The sequence below is a fragment of the Muscardinus avellanarius genome (genome assembly GCF_963383645.1).
Source record: "Muscardinus avellanarius genome assembly, chromosome: 3".
Lineage (NCBI taxonomy): Eukaryota > Metazoa > Chordata > Mammalia > Rodentia > Gliridae > Muscardinus > Muscardinus avellanarius.
Window position 1 is genome coordinate 33,484,777 of NC_137788.1, and position 18,730 is coordinate 33,503,506.

At 42.5% G+C, this 18,730-nt stretch overlaps 1 protein-coding gene across 1 annotated transcript; it reads left to right on the top strand.

The window, feature by feature from the left end:
* Positions 1-1,055: 1,055 nt before the first annotated feature.
* Positions 1,056-16,544, top strand: CAP1 (cyclase associated actin cytoskeleton regulatory protein 1; the record flags this gene model as incomplete). Its single annotated transcript, XM_080692297.1, has 12 exons — positions 1,056-1,167; positions 2,392-2,492; positions 4,371-4,448; positions 7,524-7,667; positions 7,765-7,850; positions 10,950-11,055; positions 12,586-12,763; positions 14,673-14,854; positions 15,021-15,144; positions 15,256-15,338; positions 15,626-15,769; positions 16,461-16,544. The coding sequence occupies 12 exons, from the start codon at positions 1,056-1,058 to the stop codon at positions 16,542-16,544; spliced, it is 1,422 nt and encodes a 473-aa protein (XP_080548423.1).
* Positions 16,545-18,730: the final 2,186 nt, after the last annotated feature.

An 18,730-nucleotide genomic window follows, 5' to 3' on the forward strand; every position in this document is an offset into this window, starting at 1 on the left:
CTAACTTCATAAGTATTTATTGAACACCTACTATCTGCTAGGTAGTGGTCCGGATGGTAGAGTATTAGGAACAAAGTAGAGCTGGGGGCCTTTCTTTTTTGGAACTTTACTTACTTGAGGATTTTAGACATTGAATGAGACTAGTTCCGGTAAGTTAATACTTATGAAATACCTATAGCAAACTCTTTCCAGTGTGTGGTCTCCTTTCCTACTGCATGTCCAGATTCTACCCAGCCTCATTTGAAGCCTGGCTCAGGTGGCAGTTTCTCCATTATATCCTTATCTTATCCTCCCAACTGATAGACTTGTCCCCTCTGAAACTCCATGCCACTTTATCTGTAACTTTGTTATATCACCTTAAACTTTAAAAAATTTTGTTCGCCGGGCGTGGTGGCACACGCTTGTAATCACCACACTTGGGGGGCGGAGACAGGAGGATTGTGAAGGTTCGAAGCCATCTGTGCTGGCTTAGGAGACCCTGTTTCCAAATAAAAATATAAAAATAGGTCTGGGAGTGTAGCCCGGAGGTACAAGGGCTTCCAGAAACCCCAGTACCACCAAAAAAAATAAATAAATAAAATAAAATTCTCTAGTTGTTATTGTATATGTTGAATTTCTTTCACTAGACTCTAAGCTATTGAGGGCAGGATAAATATCCTGTTCATCTTGGTTTGGGGCATTCCACATGTGGAAAGCAGGATGTTGGAGGGGAGGGACATTTTCTGTTTTCGAGGGTATAGTAATTAACCTTCCTTCCATTCCTGAATGTTGAAATAATATATATAACCAAACTTTGTAAATTCTAAATTTCTGCACAAATACTTGTTAGTAATAATACTATTCAGTAAGCATTTGAATAAGATTTGACTTAGTGAACACTTTTTCCTGAGTTTTCTTGCTTAATGAGATCTGTATGATTTTGCAAATTTGCTAAACTACTTTTCCATCTTATTTTATTATTCTGTTCTACAGAATTGACATCCTCTACACCCCATGTAGGTGCTGTGTAATATTAAAATGAATGACATTTGATCTGTTTCAGCAGGTGGTACATTATGGCTGATATGCAAAATCTGGTAGAAAGATTAGAGCGAGCAGTGGGCCGCCTAGAGGCAGTATCCAATACCTCTGACATGCACTGCGGGTATGGAGACAGTCCTTCAAAAGGTAAGCACTCCACAGCCCAGCAGAAGGCCTTGTGTTGTGTCTTGGCCTTAATTCTTCCATCCTAATGAATTTTCTCTTTTGGAGCTGACTTCCCAAAACACTTAATCTAGGCAGTTCATCTCCTATAAGTCATACTGCTGTACTGTACAGTTAAGGGAGGAAGTGACTTGTACAGGGAGACCTGTGGTTAAGTTATTTTAACACAAGAACTTCCTGCTTGTGTGATGTTTCCTGTTCTTTTTTCAGAAGAATGACTCCAGTTTAAGTCAGAAGACAAGTGATATTAAAATTTCCTCTCTCTAAATGATTGGCAGATCAACCATTTTGCACATGCACTAATTGAAAAAGAGTCTTTGTGGAGGATCATTTTGTTTATTTTTTATTACTTGGTTAATTAATTATTTTATTTTTTTGGTGGTTCCTGGAAGCCCTTCTACTTCCAGGCTACACTCCCAGACCTATTTTATTTTTGGAAACAGGGTCTCTTAAGACAGCGCTGCTGGCTTCGAACAAACATGCATGATCCTCCTGTCTCCGCCTCCCAAGCGCGGGGATTACAAGCGTGTGCCACCACGCCCGGCTAATTAATTTATTTTGTGGTAGTAGAGATTATATCCAGGGGCATTCTCTCTCCAAACTATACCCCCAGACCCCCCTTTTTTTTTTTTTTGCAGTACTGTGGATTGAATCCAGGGGCATTCTACCTCTGACCTATAACCCCACCCCAATTTTTTTATTCTTTATTTTGAAACAGGGTCTCACTAAGTTGTGGAGGGCCTCACTAAGTAGTTGAGGCTGGCTGCAAACCTGCAATCCTCCTGGCTCAGCCTCTCAAGTACTAGGATTACAAACATGTGCCACCACACCTGACTATTTTTTGTTTTGAAATAGGGTCTGGATAGATTGCTGAGAGTTTCACTGTGTTATGAAGCTGTTCTCAAACCTGAGATCCTCCTGTCTCAGCTTCCTAAATACTGGGATTACAGGCATGTGCTGCCATACCTGACTCATTTTCATTTTATAAGTAAAAGAAAATTTAAACTCAGAAAGGAAAAGGGTCACACAACCAGGTAGTGTTGATACTGGAACTAGGACCTGGTTTCATGACTCCCACTTTAGTATTCTATGGACTATTTTGGCCCCCATTTTCACATGGAAGTGCACTTTAAAGAAACCTCCTTTTGTTGCGCAACTGATTCTTCTTGGTGTATCTGTTTTCACCAGGAACAGCTCCATATGTGCAAGCATTTGACTCACTGCTTGCTGGTCCTGTGGCAGAGTACTTGAAGATAAGTAAAGAGATTGGAGGAGATGTGCAGAAACATGTAAGGATGTTGTGCCTTTTTCTCTCTTATAAGGACTAGTGGCTTTCCTCAGCTCTAGCTCATCCCTTGTGTAAGAGCTTCTCTGAGAGGCTCCTGACTCCTTTTCCTCTTCCTGTACTAAAGAGCTCAGTCTAGGTACATATAGGTTTCTTCATTTTTCTAGGCCCCCTGCTTTTATTTTTTCTGCGGTACTGGGGATTGAACCCAGGAGCATTTTACCCTTAGCCCTATTTTTTCTTTGTTGAAACAGGGTCTCACTAAGCTGCAAAGGGCCTCATTAGCAGAGGCTGGCCATGAATCTGTGATACTCCTGTCTCAGCCTCTCAAGTACTGGGATTACAAGTGTGCGTCACCATGCCTGGCAGCTCCTTAATTTTATTACATATTCTGAGTTTTCTTGGTGTATAAAATATGGCTCTGTTCATCTTTGTGGTGAAGAATATGCTACTAGTCTGATCTCATTATGTTATGTAACCAAGCCTAGGGTGGTTTATTCAAAAGAGTCATTATCATGACTTAGCGTTTTTAAAACTGATTAATAGTTACTAGTTATGCTAATTTCCACACTTAGTCCACTGCAAGAATATGAAGTAGGTAGTGACAGGTACCTCTCCACCCACCTCCCTTGATGTACCTCCTACGTGGTGCCACCGCCACCACCCCACACGCTTATAAGTACATCCTGCCTCTCTCTTTGGGACCCAAAACCTTCTTCCTGGTCCACCGAATGATCCTTTCTAAATAACCATGTTTAGCGTCTTCCTCATCTAATCCCCGAGCCTCTCATATCCCAGCTACTGGCAGTAGTCTTTACTTTGAGAGTGGGGCTGGGACTTTGATAGGGTTGTGGAGCTTGCATTTTTTATTTGTACAGTTCTGTAATGTTAAAATTTCAAAATGTGTATAACTTTTTTCTTTTGAAAAATGCAAATCCAGAAAAAATAAAATATGTTCTTTCATTTTGCATATTATCTTAATAGTGCTTGTAGCTTCATGTTTCTTAAATTCTTTTGACTATGACCCTAGGTAAGAAAAACATTTATGACTAAGATCAAAATTTGACAATAAGCCGGGCGTGGTGGTGCATGCTTCTAATCCCAGCACTCGGGAGGCTGAAACCAGAGGATTGTGATTTGTGGACAGCCTCAGCTACTTAGTGAGGCCCTCCACAACTTATTGAGACCCTGTTTCAAAATAAAGAATAAAAATAGGGCAGGGGATGTAGCTCAGAGGTCAAATGCCCCTGGATTCCATCCCCAAACCTGGAAAAAGAAAAAAAGTTTGACAAAACAGTACTTATAGTAGTTTTACTACACTCTTACTTTTTTATTTTTTTATTTGGAAATAACCTTAAGCTGGTACACTGCACTAATACTTCTATTCTTTTTCACCTGATAAAGTGCTGGTTCTAGCTCACTTAGATTGGCTTTATTAATCTACATTTATCCAGTATTTGAAAGATAGCTTTAACCTGAAGGAGTAAATGCCTTGATAATTTTTGGCATAAATTAGGCCTTTCACTTTACGCCTCCGTTCAGTTTTTAAGGAAAGTGGAGGTGGAGGTTGGTGATATCAGATAGGAGAGATCTTCCCATGCATGTCAGAAACATCATATGAAGTTGCTATCCTGACTTCACCTAAGACTGGCCCTGATTATCTTCATGCTGAATTCTGGCTTTGTATCCCTGATTTGTTCTAGTGGGAACAGTAGTATATGTGATTCTCTTATCAGCCTCGGAATCTGGAATACAGGAGGAAAACAATATAAGTGTCTGAGTGCTACCAGAGCACATGGAAGTGGAGGTTTCAGGTTATTCTTATCAAGACCTCTCCAGGTATAATGTGTCATTGACAGCTGATTCTTCTCCTGTCCTGCAGGCAGAGATGGTCCACACAGGCCTGAAGTTGGAGCGAGCTCTCCTGGTTACAGCTTCTCAGTGCCAGCAGCCAGCCGGTGTAAGTTCAGTAGTAGTTGACTTAGTTTGGGTTTTATGCTCAGGACAAGTTGAAAGATTTCTGAGAAGTTATCACAACATGCTAAAGTAGACCTACCAGGTTCTTGCTAATGTACATTCACACCAAATCCCAGAGGTAGAGTCAGACCTAAAGGGCCATCACAGGAATGTGCCATGTATTTACTGGTCTCTACTGGCTTTTTTTTTCTTTCCTTCTTGTCATTTTGCTTGGGACTTTAACTTGGGACTGTGTGCCACTTCTCTTAATCAGGAACCTCTTATATAGAAATGGTTCTCTTTTACCACAGGTAGGATTTGGTAAAGCTGCTGTGAAGATCCTGAAGTACTGCCTTTCCCCTCATCTTTCCTTGGTGGGGAAATCTTCAAGTTTCCTTTTTTTTTTTTTTTTTTTTTTTTTTAATGGTACTTGGGCTTGAACTCAGGGGCATTTTACCTCTGAACTATATCCCCAGCCCTAATTTTTTTTTCTTTTTTGTGGTACTGGAGATGGAACCCAGAGACATTCTACCTTTGGGCTACACCCCACCCCTGTTTTGTTTTTGTTTGGAAACAGGGTCTGGCAAGGTTGATGAGAGTCTCACTACTTGATGAGGCTGTCCTTGAACTTGTAATTTTCCTGTCTCAGCTTCCCAAGTACTGGGATTACAAGTGTATGTTACTGCACCTGGCCTGTTTTATTTTTTTATTTTGAAATAGGGTTTCATTAACTTGCGGAAGGCCTCAGTAAGTTGCTGCGGTTGGTTTTGAACCTGCATTATTCTATTTCAGCTTTTCAAGTACTAGGATAATAAGAATGCATTACCATGCCCAACAACTTTACTTCTAACATAGAATTTTTTGCTGTAAGGTGTAAAAAGTTTTAAAATAAAGAAAATTTAAATATTTTTCAGGATGAAAGATTTGAAGCTTGTTTCTTTTGCTTTTGCTTTTCCTAAGAATAGAGGGTTAATAAAGCAAGTTTTCTTGCTAATGTTGTATTAAAATCCTTGGTCCCAGCCGGGTGTGGTGGCGCATGCTTGTAATCCCCGCGCTTGGGAGGCGGAGACAGGAGGATCGCGCTGGTTGGGAGCCAGCCTCGCTGGCTTAAGAGACTCTGTTTCCACATAAAAATGTTGAAAAATAGGTCTGGGAGTGTAGCCCGTGGGAGTGTATACCGGCGGTAGAAGGGCTTCCAGGAACCCCAGTACCACCAAAAAAAAAAAAAAAAAAAAAAAAATCCTTGGTTCTTGGCATGCCTAAATAATTAAATAATTATTAATAGCACAAGATAGCATAGATATATTATAGTTAGCCTTTAATCTATCCTGGGTAGTTAAAGCATTTATCTGAATATTTTCTCCAAACACACGCTTGCCACAAGAAGTCAAGCAGCTGACACGCTGTTAAACTTTCTAGATTTTTTTCACTTTTGACCAAGGGTTGGCAAACCACAGCCTGCAATCCAAATCTGGTCTGCTACCTATTTTTGTAAGTGAAATTTTGGGAAATAAATGTTTACTGTCTGGCCCTTTCAAGAAAGAGTTTCCAGACTCCTATTTAGATAGTTTTCATGCTAACACCTAAGAATTGAGATGTTCTAGAAACTAGGCTTTGAGGAAGGATAAAATAGCACAGAAATACAAGATTGGTCCTTTTCTCTGAGCTGCCTGTTTGAATGCCAAGCCCCCTAATTGCATTTGGTTCATCAGATCTCTATTCAGCAGCTGCTATATGGCTAACAGTGCATTGAGGGCTATTATGATGACAGAGGAGAGCTAAGATAAAGCCCTGGCCTTTGAAGAATTAATGAGAAAGAAAAATGTATTCACACGGGTCCATTAATAGTTTGTTTTTGTGAGTGGTAAAGGTGCTAGAAGAGGTTATGCTGACAATAAATGTTGTAGGAAGCTGATGTGGTGGGGGTTGGAGGGCTGTTCCTTGTGAAACTTTTGGATAGATGAAAAAATAAAAAAAGGAGCCAGGCATGTGGCGCACACTTGTAATCCCAGAATTTGGGAGACTGAGACAGGAGGATTGTGGTTTGTGGACAGCCCCAGCTACTTAGTGAGGACTCTGCAACTCAGTGAGACCTATTTCAAAAATAAAAGAATAAGGACTCTGCCGACTGTGACTCTGCTGATCGCGTGAATCTGCTGCTTGGTCATCGGTCCTTTGCCCCACGGTTGGCAGACCTTGCTTGAAGGTGCCAGTTTTAATTAAAGATGCCTTTAATAACAACAGCAGCCAGGCGTGGTGGTGCATGCTTGTAATCCCCACACTTGGGAGGCGGAGGCAGGAGGATCGCGCAGGCACTGGCTTAAGAGACCTTGTTTCCAAATAAAAAGGTATAAAAAATAGGTCTGGGAGTGTAGCCCGGAGGTATAAGGGCTTCCAGGAAACCCAGTACCACCAAAAAAAAAAAGAAAAAGAAAAAAAGGTAGAGCTGGGGGTGTAGCTCGGAGATAGAATGCCCTTGGGTTCCATTCCCAGTACCACAAAAGAAAAAGAAAAAAAAAGGCATAAACGAGTGTCTCTATTAGTTGGACTTCAGAGACAAGTGGCTGAAATGGTGGGTTTTGTGGTATAAATAGAGTGCGGGTCTTGAGCATGAGCAAGCACAAAATCCAGCCTGAGGAGTTGAGATTTTATGCAGAGGTGAATGATGAGCAGCATTTTAGCCATATGAATAAGGTCAGGATGAGTACAAAGTTTATTTCTGTGCCATTATTATTACTACTACTACTACTACTACTACTACTACTACTACTACTACTACTACTACTTTGGGCCTGGGGTTGAACTCAGGGGCATTCTATTTTTTTTTTATTCTTTATTTTGAAATAGGGTTTCACTAAGTTGCAGAGGGCCTCACTAATAGCTGAGGCTGGCCGCGAACCTGTGATCCTTCTGTCTCGGCCTTCCAAGTACTGAGATTACAAGTGTGCGCCACCATGCCTGTCTCTGTGCTCATTTTAGTCCATAAAAGATTTCTGCCTTTAGGATCAGAGTTAAACAACATAAATACAGCTTCTATGGACAGACCTTAACCTGAATATTTTCTTGTTTCTTTTCCTAGAATAAGCTTTCTGATCTGTTGGCACCCATCTCAGAGCAGATCCAAGAAGTGATAACTTTTCGGGAGAAGAACCGAGGGAGCAAGTTGTTCAATCACCTGTCAGCTGTCAGTGAGAGCATCCAGGCGCTGGCGTGGGTGGCTATGGTGAGCAGCACAGCTTCCATTGGAGGGAAGGGGCAGGCTCAAAGGATGGAGGAAATGTGGTTGGAGAGGCTCTGAGTCACTGACTGCTTCTTTCTAGGCCCCCAAACCTGGCCCCTTTGTGAAAGAGATGAATGATGCTGCCACGTTTTACACAAACCGAGTCCTCAAGGAATACAAAGATGTGTAAGTGTAGCCTTTCTTCAAGGGGAGAGGACAGACCAGATGGTGGCTTCATAGTGGCACTTTGGGGTTAACTAAGGCTGTTCTTGGCTTCCATGTTCTCTTCTCTCAGGCTCCTTCTAGAGAGCTTGGTAGATACTGGCTTAGAGAAGTTGCATTTGCAACCAGGAAGTTTTTCTTTTTCTTTTTTTCTTTTTTTTTTTTTGCTGCTGGAGGTTGAACCCAGGAGCATTCTAGCTCTAAGCTACACCCTCAGCCCTATTTTAGTTTTTTGGTTTTTTTTTTTAATTTTGAAACAGGGCCTCACTAAGTACTGTGGCTGGCCATGAACCTATGATTCTAGCAGGAGAGTTTTCTGCTTCCATTTCTTTTTCCTCCATGGTTTGGAGAGGTCCTTTTACTTTTTTTTTTTAATCTTTAATATTTATTTATTTATTTATTGCAGTACTAGGGAGGGAACCCAGGGGCATTCTACCTCTGAGCTATACCCTCAGCCCTATTTTTTATTCTTTATTTAGAAACAGGGTCTCACTGAGTTGGAAAGGGCCTAAGTAGCTGAGGCTGCCCGCAAACCACAATCCTCCTGTCTCAGCCTCCCGAATGCTGGGATCACAAACCTGGTGGTGCCTGGCTGCCCTTTTGCTTTTCTAATTCTGACCTTTCTGGGGAGGTTTTGCTAGAGGTAATGTGGGCTAATACCCATTGATTTGTTTATATGAAATTTTGTTCCTCTATTGAGAATTCCTCACTGGTGATGTGGCAAAGAAAATTTCCTTATTCATGCAGTCAGGTAACGTGAGTTAGGCTGCCTAGCCAGTGCAGGTGTTCAATAAGGAGAGTTACTGTTTGTCTCTCCACTTGTGCCTACTAGTCCCAACTCACTTCTCTTTTGCCGATTTTGAGCTGGAGTGATCATAGGCAGCAATTACTTAGTTGTACAGCTATCTATAAACCCCTCTGACCATTATTGGTCTAACAATAGTTGCTGAAATACTACTCCACAAGAAATAGGCCTTCGTTTGTGTGAAATGCACATCTTTGATCCTTCCAACAACCTGAAATTAAGATTCACAATGTTTTCAATTTACCCCATTATTTTACAGTTGAGGACACTAGGTCTTAGGCTAAGTAACCTTAAAGTCTTCCAGCTAGTATGTAAAAAGAAAGGGGACTTTAGCCACAATTCAGTGCTATTTTTGTAATTTAATGCTGATTATTTTCTCCTAAGGGAAAGTGTTGGTATTTTTATTTTTGTGTGTGAGGGGATAGGGCATATTTTAAAATAAGCCATTCCCCAGAGGCATTGGAAGTTCTTAGAGTCCTTGAGTTCATGCCTGAGAAATCTTGGCTCTACCATGATTTGATGCAAAAAATGTCTGGGGTTTATTTGAGGTGGGAGTACTAGGGAATTGAAACTAGGGACATTCTACCTCTGAGCTATACCCCCAGTCCTTTTTATTTTGTATTTTCTGTGAAATAGGGTCTCACTAAGTTTTTGAGGCTGGCTTCAAACCTGCAATTCTCCTGTCTCAGCCTCCCAAGCATAGGGATTATATGCATCTACAACAACATTTGACTGAATATCTATTTTTATGTTTTATGTATTATGTTCTACTTAAAGTCTACTTTAATTTTTTTTCTTAGAAAAAGTTTTGAGAAATACCACTATAAAAGATAGGAGACGGCTGGGCGTGGTGGCGCACGCTTGTAATCCCCGCGCTTGGGAGGCAGAGACAGGAGGATCGCACAGGTTCGAAGCCGGCCGCGCGAGCTGGCTTAGGAGACCCCCTGTTTCCAAATAAAAAAATGTAAAAATAGGTCTGGGAGTGTAGCCCGGAGGTAGAAGGGCTTCCAGGAACCCCAGTACCACCAAAAAAAAAAAAAAAAAGGATAGGAGATGCCAGCTGTGCTGGTGCACACTTGTAATTCCAATATTTGGGAGCCTGAGACAGGAGGATCACAGGTTTGAAGCTGGCCTCAGCAATTAGTGAGGTCCTCTGCAACTTACTTATATAAAAGTTATATAAATAACTTTTATATTTCAAAATGAAATATAAAATAGGGCTGGGGGTGCAGCTCAAAGGTAGAATGTTCCTGGTTTCAATCCTCAGTAACACACACACACACACACACACACACACACACACACACACACAATAAGCTGGGCATGGTGGCATAAGCATATACCTATAATTGCAGTGCTTGGGAGGCTGAGACAGGAGGATCACAGGTCAGCCTAAACAACTTAGCAAGTCCATTTCAAAATTAAAATGAGCTTGCCAAGGGTGATGGCACATGCCTATGATCCCAGCATTTGGGAGGCTGAGATAGGACTGCAGGTTTGAGGACAGCTCAGTAAGTAAGTAGTGAGACTCTCATCAACCTAGCAAGACACTTTTTCAAAATAAAATAGGGCTGGGGAGCCAGGTGTGGCGGCGCATGCTTGTAATCCCAGTACTTGGGAGGCTAAGATAGGATCACAGGTTCACAGCCAGCCTCAGCTACTTTGTGAGGCCCTCCACAGTTTAGTGAGACCTTGTTTCAAAATAAAGAATAAAAAATAGGGCTGGAGATGTAGCTCAGAGGTAGAATGCCCCTGGGTTCAATCCCCAGTACCACAAAAAATATATAACAACAACAACAACAATAATAAATACTACTAATAAAATAGGGCTGGGGATATAGCTCAGAGTTAGAATGCTCCTGGGTTCAATCTCCAGTATACCTCTTCCCTTTACCCCCCCATACAAGAGAGGAAGAATTTAATTCAGTGTCCCTATTCTAGTGGAGTTTGACCTAATTACGATAATAGACTAGGGTGTTTTAATCTTTTAATTTTTCTTAAGTTTTATACATAAGTTCAGTTTTATACATATATGAATGTATCACTTAGAGTATCACTCTGATATCAAATTATAATGCATCTTTTTTTTTTTTTTTAAAAGCTCAGTGACAACAGGAAGTGACAATAGGAAAGCTGCCACTTAGAGCCTAAGAAACACCGCAGGCAGGCAGGGTGTGACCCAGAGAGGAAGGGCTCTGGAGTCACTATTACATGACGTACCCTGGCTGCCTGCGACATGTTCTCTTTACTCCTCCCAGGGATAAGAAGCACGTGAACTGGGTCAAGGCTTACCTGAGTATATGGGCAGAGCTGCAGGCTTACATCAAGGAGTTCCATACCACTGGATTGGCCTGGAGCAAGACGGTTAGTGAGTCCCTTCCTCCCTTCTTTCCTTTCTTTCTCTCTCCAGGACTTCAAACCACAGAGGCCTAGAAGTAGTGCTAGGTTTTGTTTTTGTTCTTGTTGTTTTTGGTAGAGGATAGAAAGGAAAAGAGAAAAGAGAATAAAGAAAGCAAGGGTCAGAGAAGAAATATGAGTTCTATTCAGTTTTAAAAAACAGGTCAGTACAGATATTGCTACTAGAAGGGAGGAGACAGATGAATAAATCATGCTATCTCAGCTGTCAAGAGTTAAAAAATACAGACATAAGTGAGGCGTGGTGGTGCATGATTGTAATCCTAGTACTTGGGAGGCTGAGACAGGAAAATCACAGGTTTAAGGCCAGCTTCAGTGATGTAGTGAGGCCCTCTGCAATTTAGTGAGACCCTGCTTAAAAATAAAATAGGCTAGCCGGGCGTGGTGGCGCACGCTTGTAATCCCCGCGCTCGGGAGGCAGAGACAGGAGGATCACGCAGGTTCGAAGACAGCCGCGCGCGCTGGCTTAGGAGACCCTGTTTCCAAATTTAAAAAAATGTAAAAATAGGTCTGGGAGTGTAGCCTGGAGGTAGAAGGGCTTCCAGGAACCCCAGTACCACCAAAAAAAAAAAAAAATAATAATAATAATAAAATAAAATAGGCTGAGGGTGTACCCCAGAGGTAGAATGCTCTGGGTTCAATTCGCAGTACAAAAAAAAAAAAAAAAAAAACCCAGATATAAACCCTAATAGAATTCACCAAGTCAAATGCTATAATACAAACACAGAGTCTTATTTCCTTACCACAGGGAAAGGAAGAGAAGAGGGATTCTCACTGGGAGAGGCTGTACTTTGATGGGATATGCTTTGATCTGAGACTTAAAGCAGTATAGGGCAGTGAGAGAAATACTAGCAAAAGGCACAGCACAACAAAGTAAACACAGATTCAATGTAGAAAATGGTTATCTCTGGCTTCCATACGGGGAAATAGGCCAATTTTTAGGAGAAAAGGCTGGAAGGAAGGTAGGCTAAAACTTTTGGACTTGGTATTGGGCTGAGAGTGATGCTTATCAGGTTTGTTTTGGTATATAGGTTATGGGCAAGGGATCATCTTTAGATCATAGAAAAGTTTAGTAAGGTTAAGGGAGTTAGAAGCCTCAAAGACGACTGAATTATCGAACTTGGATGTCTCACTGAAGTTGAGACCAGAGGATGATTGTACAGGTGGGAGCAAGCAGGAGGGGATGAAATCATTTTGAACGTGTTAAATCTGAAATACTGGTAACATGCTAAGGAAGATGCCAAGTAGATTTTTGGAAATAACGATTAGAGTTGGAATTGGGTTGAGAAACAGCCAAGAGTTGGGTCCTTGGGAAGAGATGAGAAGGATTAAAGCTGAGCTGGGGGAGAGGAGCATTCATTAATCATCGCCTCAAGGGCTATAGCGGGGCCCCACACACGCTGGGCACACATAGGGCCCTGCTGGGAACAGTACAAAGAGAAAGAGGACTGACTGTGTTGCCTGCACTTATTGTTCCAGGGGCCTATGGCAAAGGAACTGAGTGGATTGCCATCTGGACCCTCTGCTGGATCGGGCCCCCCTCCCCCTCCCCCAGGCCCCCCTCCTCCCCCAGTCCCCACCAGTTCAGGCTCCGATGACGCTGCTTCCCGTTCTGCGCTGTTTGCACAGATCAACCAGGGGGAGAGTATCACACATGGTGAGTACCTTGGCGCAAACTGCTGGTGAGGTACATTGTCTCTGCTTCGCCACATCACTAAACTCAGCAGCTAGTAAGCTTCTGTAAGCCTGAAGCCTGACCTGCGCACAGGAGTCGTTGGGTCACTCCTTTAAATTTCCCAAAGGAACAGCAAACCTGATACAAGTAGAAATTGAAAATAGGGGATTATACTTGGGGAAAGAAAGCCTTTTGTGCCATGGGAAAGTGACTTAATATTAAGTGGCATATGTGGAGTACCTTCTATCATTATTTATTTATTTACTTTGGTACTGGGCATTGAACTCCAAGGACATTCTACTTCCAGGCTTTTTTTTTTTTTTTTTTTTTTGCAGTACTGAGGATTGAACCCAGGGGCATTCTACCTCTGAGCTACACCCCCAGGCCTACTTTTTATTCTTTATTTTGAAACACGGTCTCATTAAGTTGTGGAGGGCCTCGCTAAGTAGCTGAGCCTGGCCTTGAACCTAGATCCTCCTGTCTCAGCCTCCTAAGTACTTGGCTTACAGGTGTGTGCCCTGCCTGACCTACCTTCTTATTTAAAGGCACAACTAGCAGTTTTCCCCAGAGCTTTCTCCATGATATCTCATGGTCTCTCTGGGAAGTCACTGGTCATGAGGCTCATAACTTCGAGGACACATGCTTGTAACATGGGGAATGTGCATGAGTCTGTCCTAATGTTAGAAAGTAGACAGTCGCCCTTACACACAGCTAGTGGCAGCCTTACTTATATAGCTCTTTTCTAAACATCTACTCATACAAATAACATTTTTTTCTTTTTGATACTGGAGATTGAACCCAGGGCACTCAGTCTCCAAGCTACACCTCCAACCCCCATTTTATTTTTGTTTTGAAAGTCTGCGAGGTTGCTGAGCGTCTCTTCTACATTGCTGAGGCTGTCCTTGAACCTATGATCCTACCTCAACCTCCCAAGTACTGAGATTATAGGCATCCACCACTGTACCGGGCTGCTATATCCTTTTGAAATGATATTATGCAGCCATTACACTTTTTCTACAAAGAGATATAATATTTATAGGGAGAAATCTAGTATTTAAATTATAATGACTTTTAGCAACTATGAGGCTGGGTAGATCCAGCCCAGCTGAAGAAGTTGGATCTTAGTGTCCTTCCCACCAACTATAAGCCCCTCCCTAACGTGCCCCTCCATGCAAAAAATAACAACAAAAAAAACTATAAGCCCAAGCATTAGTAGAGCTAAAAAAATTCATTCAGTAACTGGTATACATTGGTATATGTCAGCATAGACTGCCATGTTCAGGAGTCAGGTGTGGGTCAGTACACTAAAGGAGACTATGGGATTTTTTCCCTTAAAAACTATATATATAGATAGATCGATGGATAGATAGATATATATATAGATGTGTGTGTGTATATATATGCTTTTTTTGCTTTAAAACTATATTTTGTGCTCATATATTTGATGCATATCTTTCTAAATCTTTTTCTATGCGTTTATACATATATTCTTTCCTCCCTTAATCCATATTTTTTTTATTACTAGAGATTGAACCCAGTGGTTTCTACTTCTGAGCTACACTCCCATTTTTTATTTTTGAAACAGATCTCACTAGGTAGCTGATTGTCTCATTACTTGCTGAGGCTGTCCTCAAACCTGTGATCCTCCTGTCTCAGTCTCCCAAGGGGAGAAGAGAAATTATATGAAACGATGTAATTTAATCTAGAGGGGGAAGAGAAATTATAAAGGTACTTCTCCAAAACTGCTTGCAAAAGAACATCACAAGAGCTTATTTCTGCTTTGAATTTTCTGCTAAGGATCAGTTTAACATAAGATAGCAGAAGTTGGCTATTGCTTCAGCTCAAAGCTCTGGTAGGAAATACAGGAACAAGGCAACTGTTGTTCTTACAGCCCTGAAACACGTATCTGATGATATGAAGACTCACAAGAACCCTGCCCTGAAGGCTCAGAGTGGTCCAGTTCGCAGCGGCCCAAAACCATTCTCTGCACCTAAACCCCAAACCAACTCATCCCCTAAACCAGCCACAAAGGAGCCAGCTCTGCTTGAACTCGAGGGCAAGAAATGGAGAGTGGTGAGTTAAAACACCTAGTCTGGGAGAAGGAGGGCAGGGGGTAAACAGCTCAGCCCAGTGAGGCGCTGGGTTCTGGCTTACAGTGCAAGAACCAAAGTTTGGGACAATGTTATTTTTTGTTTGGTGTTTGCTTCATGATAAGAATCTTGGAGCATCTCTTTAACAGGAAAATCAGGAGAATGTTTCCAATCTGGTGATTGAAGACACAGAACTGAAACAGGTGGCTTACATATACAAGTGTGTCAATACAACTTTGCAAATCAAGGGCAAAATTAACTCCATTACAGTAGGTGAGTTCTTGTCGCTGCCACACAGCCCGAGATGGACAGAACCATTTTACTCCCCCTCCTCCTAATACTTTCTTTTTACATTAACACTGTTGGCCTGCTTCCTTCTACTAGATAACTGTAAGAAACTCGGTCTGGTATTTGATGACGTGGTGGGCATTGTGGAGATAATCAACAGCAGGGATGTCAAAGTTCAGGTAACTTGATATCTTGGCTTCTTTTGGTCCATGAGGAATTAATTGAGACACAACAGACCCACAGATGTTGCTTTGGTAGGAATCTGATTCTACAAAGTCTGTAAGCTGAGCTGCCTTGGATGCGGCAGAAGAAGAGTTGGCTGGTAGAGGGAGTCTTTTCTAGCACCCATCCCAACCCACTCTCAGTATCTAGTATCTGTTGTGTGCCTGGGAGCTTTTCATGTTTTTGCTGAATCACCAACAGTGAACGTCTTCTGCACGTTCAGTTTTCTTGGTTTTCTTTGCAGGTAATGGGTAAAGTGCCAACCATTTCCATTAACAAAACAGATGGCTGCCATGCTTACCTGAGCAAGAATTCCCTGGATTGTGAGATAGTCAGTGCCAAATCTTCTGAGATGAACGTTCTCATTCCTACAGAAAGCGGCGACTTTGTGAGTTTCTTGATTTCTTAATGTATGGTACTAAAAACAGAAGGGACTTCTGCATTAGAGAGAGCTATTTGATGGTAATTTAGCACTGAGTAGGTAAAAACCCCACAATGTACACCAAAAGCAGGATTACACAGAAGCAAGGTAGTCCAGGTAGTAGGGCTTCAAGGTAGTCCAGGTAGTAGGGCTTCAAAGGAGGGTAGTTTTTGCTTGCCTTTTTTTGTGTGTGTGTATGTGTGTGTGTTACTGGGGTGGAACCCAGGGGCTTTTCTACCTCCGGGCTTTACTCCCAGACCTATTTTATAGTTTATTTGGAAACAAGGTCTCACTAAGTAGCTGAGGCTGGCTTCGAACTTGTGCAATCCTCCTGTCTCAGCCTCCCAAGCACTGGGATTACAAGTGCTTACACAAGTGATTACACCACGCCCAGCTTTGCTTTTAAGTTGAGCTCAGTATAGCAAAAATGAATGAGAGTCCCAGCACCTTGTGAGGTGATGTGAAGCCATGCGTATTCTCTTTTAGCAGGCTGTCCAAGGTCGCAGATCACAAACAGTGGGCATCAGTGGCTTCAGTTTCTCCCTCCACCCTACCCTGCTCTCAGGGTAAAGTGGAGGAAGCATTGGGAGTAATGTGAGATTTAGTTCCAGCTCATTCTGTAGCCCAGATTTCAACCTACTTATCTCTTTATCTACAGAATGAGTTCCCAGTCCCCGAGCAGTTCAAGACCCTATGGAATGGGCAGAAGTTGGTCACCACAGTGACAGAAATCGCTGGATAAGCAAAGTGCCAGTGGGTTCTCTGCCCTCTCCCTTCACACCACGGGATAAATCTGTTATCAAGACGATTCTTTTCTAGATTTCCTCTACCTTTCTGCTCTTAAACTGCTTCTCTGCTCTGAGAAGCCCAGCTACCTGCCTTCACTGAAATATACCTCAGGCTGAGATTTGGGGCGGGACCACAGGTCAGGTGACCTTCTGTAGGAAGGTGCAGCTTTTTCACATCAGTGCAGCCGTGGTGCCCAGCTGTTCTTAAGGAACTGCAGCCCGGGACCAGTGTGTTTTAGCTTTCAGCTTTTGGGGGTTATTTTTATCAGCATACAGTCCTTTGGGAAGAATGAAACAGTCCCAGGAATTAATCAACAGATCATAATGTTGCACAGTAGTCTTTTTCTGATGGTGGCCATGAAGGTAGCAGAAGCTGGTATGATTCTAGACGGTTCTTCTAACCAAACTAATGTTTCACTGTTGACGAGCGAGGCAAGGGTTGCCCTGGACCACAGGCTGAGGCTGGGCCATCTAGCATCCTAAGCAAACTTATTTCCTGTAAGCATTCCTATATTTTGCATTCCATCTGGGTCTGCCTCACCGTGAGATAATAGTCCAGTCCAGCTGCAGTAGCAGTGCCCTTTGTCCAGGCCAGTTAAAGGAGTCTTGGATCCTCTCTTTCTCTGGGATCCCTGCCCAGCACCTTCCTACAGAGATGACTTTAAAAGAAAAAAAAAAAAGGAAAAACAACACGTCATTCCAAGGAACCGGGCACGGCTCCTCCGCCCACGAGGTGCCTGTCCTCCATCATCACCGCCTCCGTTTGCCTGTCCTGCTCAACAGCTTAGGGCTCCTGTCCAGGCACCTGAACAGAGGACTAAAACCTCCACTGCGGGCTGGTTTTAGGTCTTGATTTACAGAAGAATCTTGCACAGCGTTGCTAGTGTACATTTCAGTTTTCACTCTAGGACACACTTACCAAAATATGCAACTATTTTTGGTGGGAGGAGAGATTGTCCTGTGACTTCTACCCATTTCCTGAGGCCTGTGGAAATAGACCTTTATGTACTTAAAATTATACAGAAAATAGAATAAAGTTAATACCAAAATTGCTTATTTGCATGTTTGTTGCACAGATACAAAAATACCAAAAAGAAAAACGACACCAAGGATAAGAAACTACTCTTTATTATAGACAACCTCAAAAAAAAAAATTCCCACATTCCCCATCCCCCCTCACTTTTTGCCTCAATCCTCATAGCTACAGATGAGGCTTGAGAGAGGAAAAGGGTAAAAGGGGAAAATCATAAAGGGCAAACTGCAGAATAAGGAGGTGCTTTACTGAAAACACAGCTGATCATTTCTCCAACCTGGCACTCGAGAAGTGGCAAAGTGTTGCTAGGTTTTCAGAGTGAGGGCTAGGACTTCTGTGCTCACAAAGTGTAGGGAATTGTAGACTAATGGTTGTTTTCTTCACCGTTCATTAGGAACCCTCAGCCCTTAGTCTAATGTGGGTTGATCTCCAAGAGGAGAAAGGGAGTATGCAATATTCAGGCTTTTGGGGCAAAAATAATCCTTTTCTCACAAAACATAGCAGAAGTTTGGAGTGTGCTGGTAAATATGATTTGGGGGATAGAGGTTAGAAAGCTCGATCTTTGTCCCTCCGTTCTCTTCTGAATTCAGCAACAGAATGGCATCCAGGCCGCTAGTCATACTGAGAAAGGACGAGTCAGTCAGGGATGGAGCGGGAGGACCTCGCTGCCGCATTTTCACTTCCACACTCACGGTTTCTTCATGAACACCCCTCCCTCACGGTCTTACAAGATGGACATTTCCTCTCTTAAGCAACCAGTTGGGTGCTACTTCCCTCCTTTTGTGACAGAGCAGCTAACTCACTGCTTCCTGAGGAGACAAATGGCTCTGCAGAAGCAAGATAGAAGGCCGTGGGATCTGCCTAGTGATTGCTAAATACCACAGACTCACAGGAAAGCAGCCTTAAGAAATTATCGCAGAAGTCTAAGCGATACTTTTCCAAACACTAGTTAAATCTCCACCAGCAACACTGAGAAAACAGTTATGTGAGCACCTTGGGTCTGGATAACAACGGCCTTCTATTTGCTTGAACTGTGGCTAGATGTTGCCTTTGGAATCCATCCCGGTGCTTTAGTTCAGCTTTCTCTGGGCCTGGCCACGATTCTGG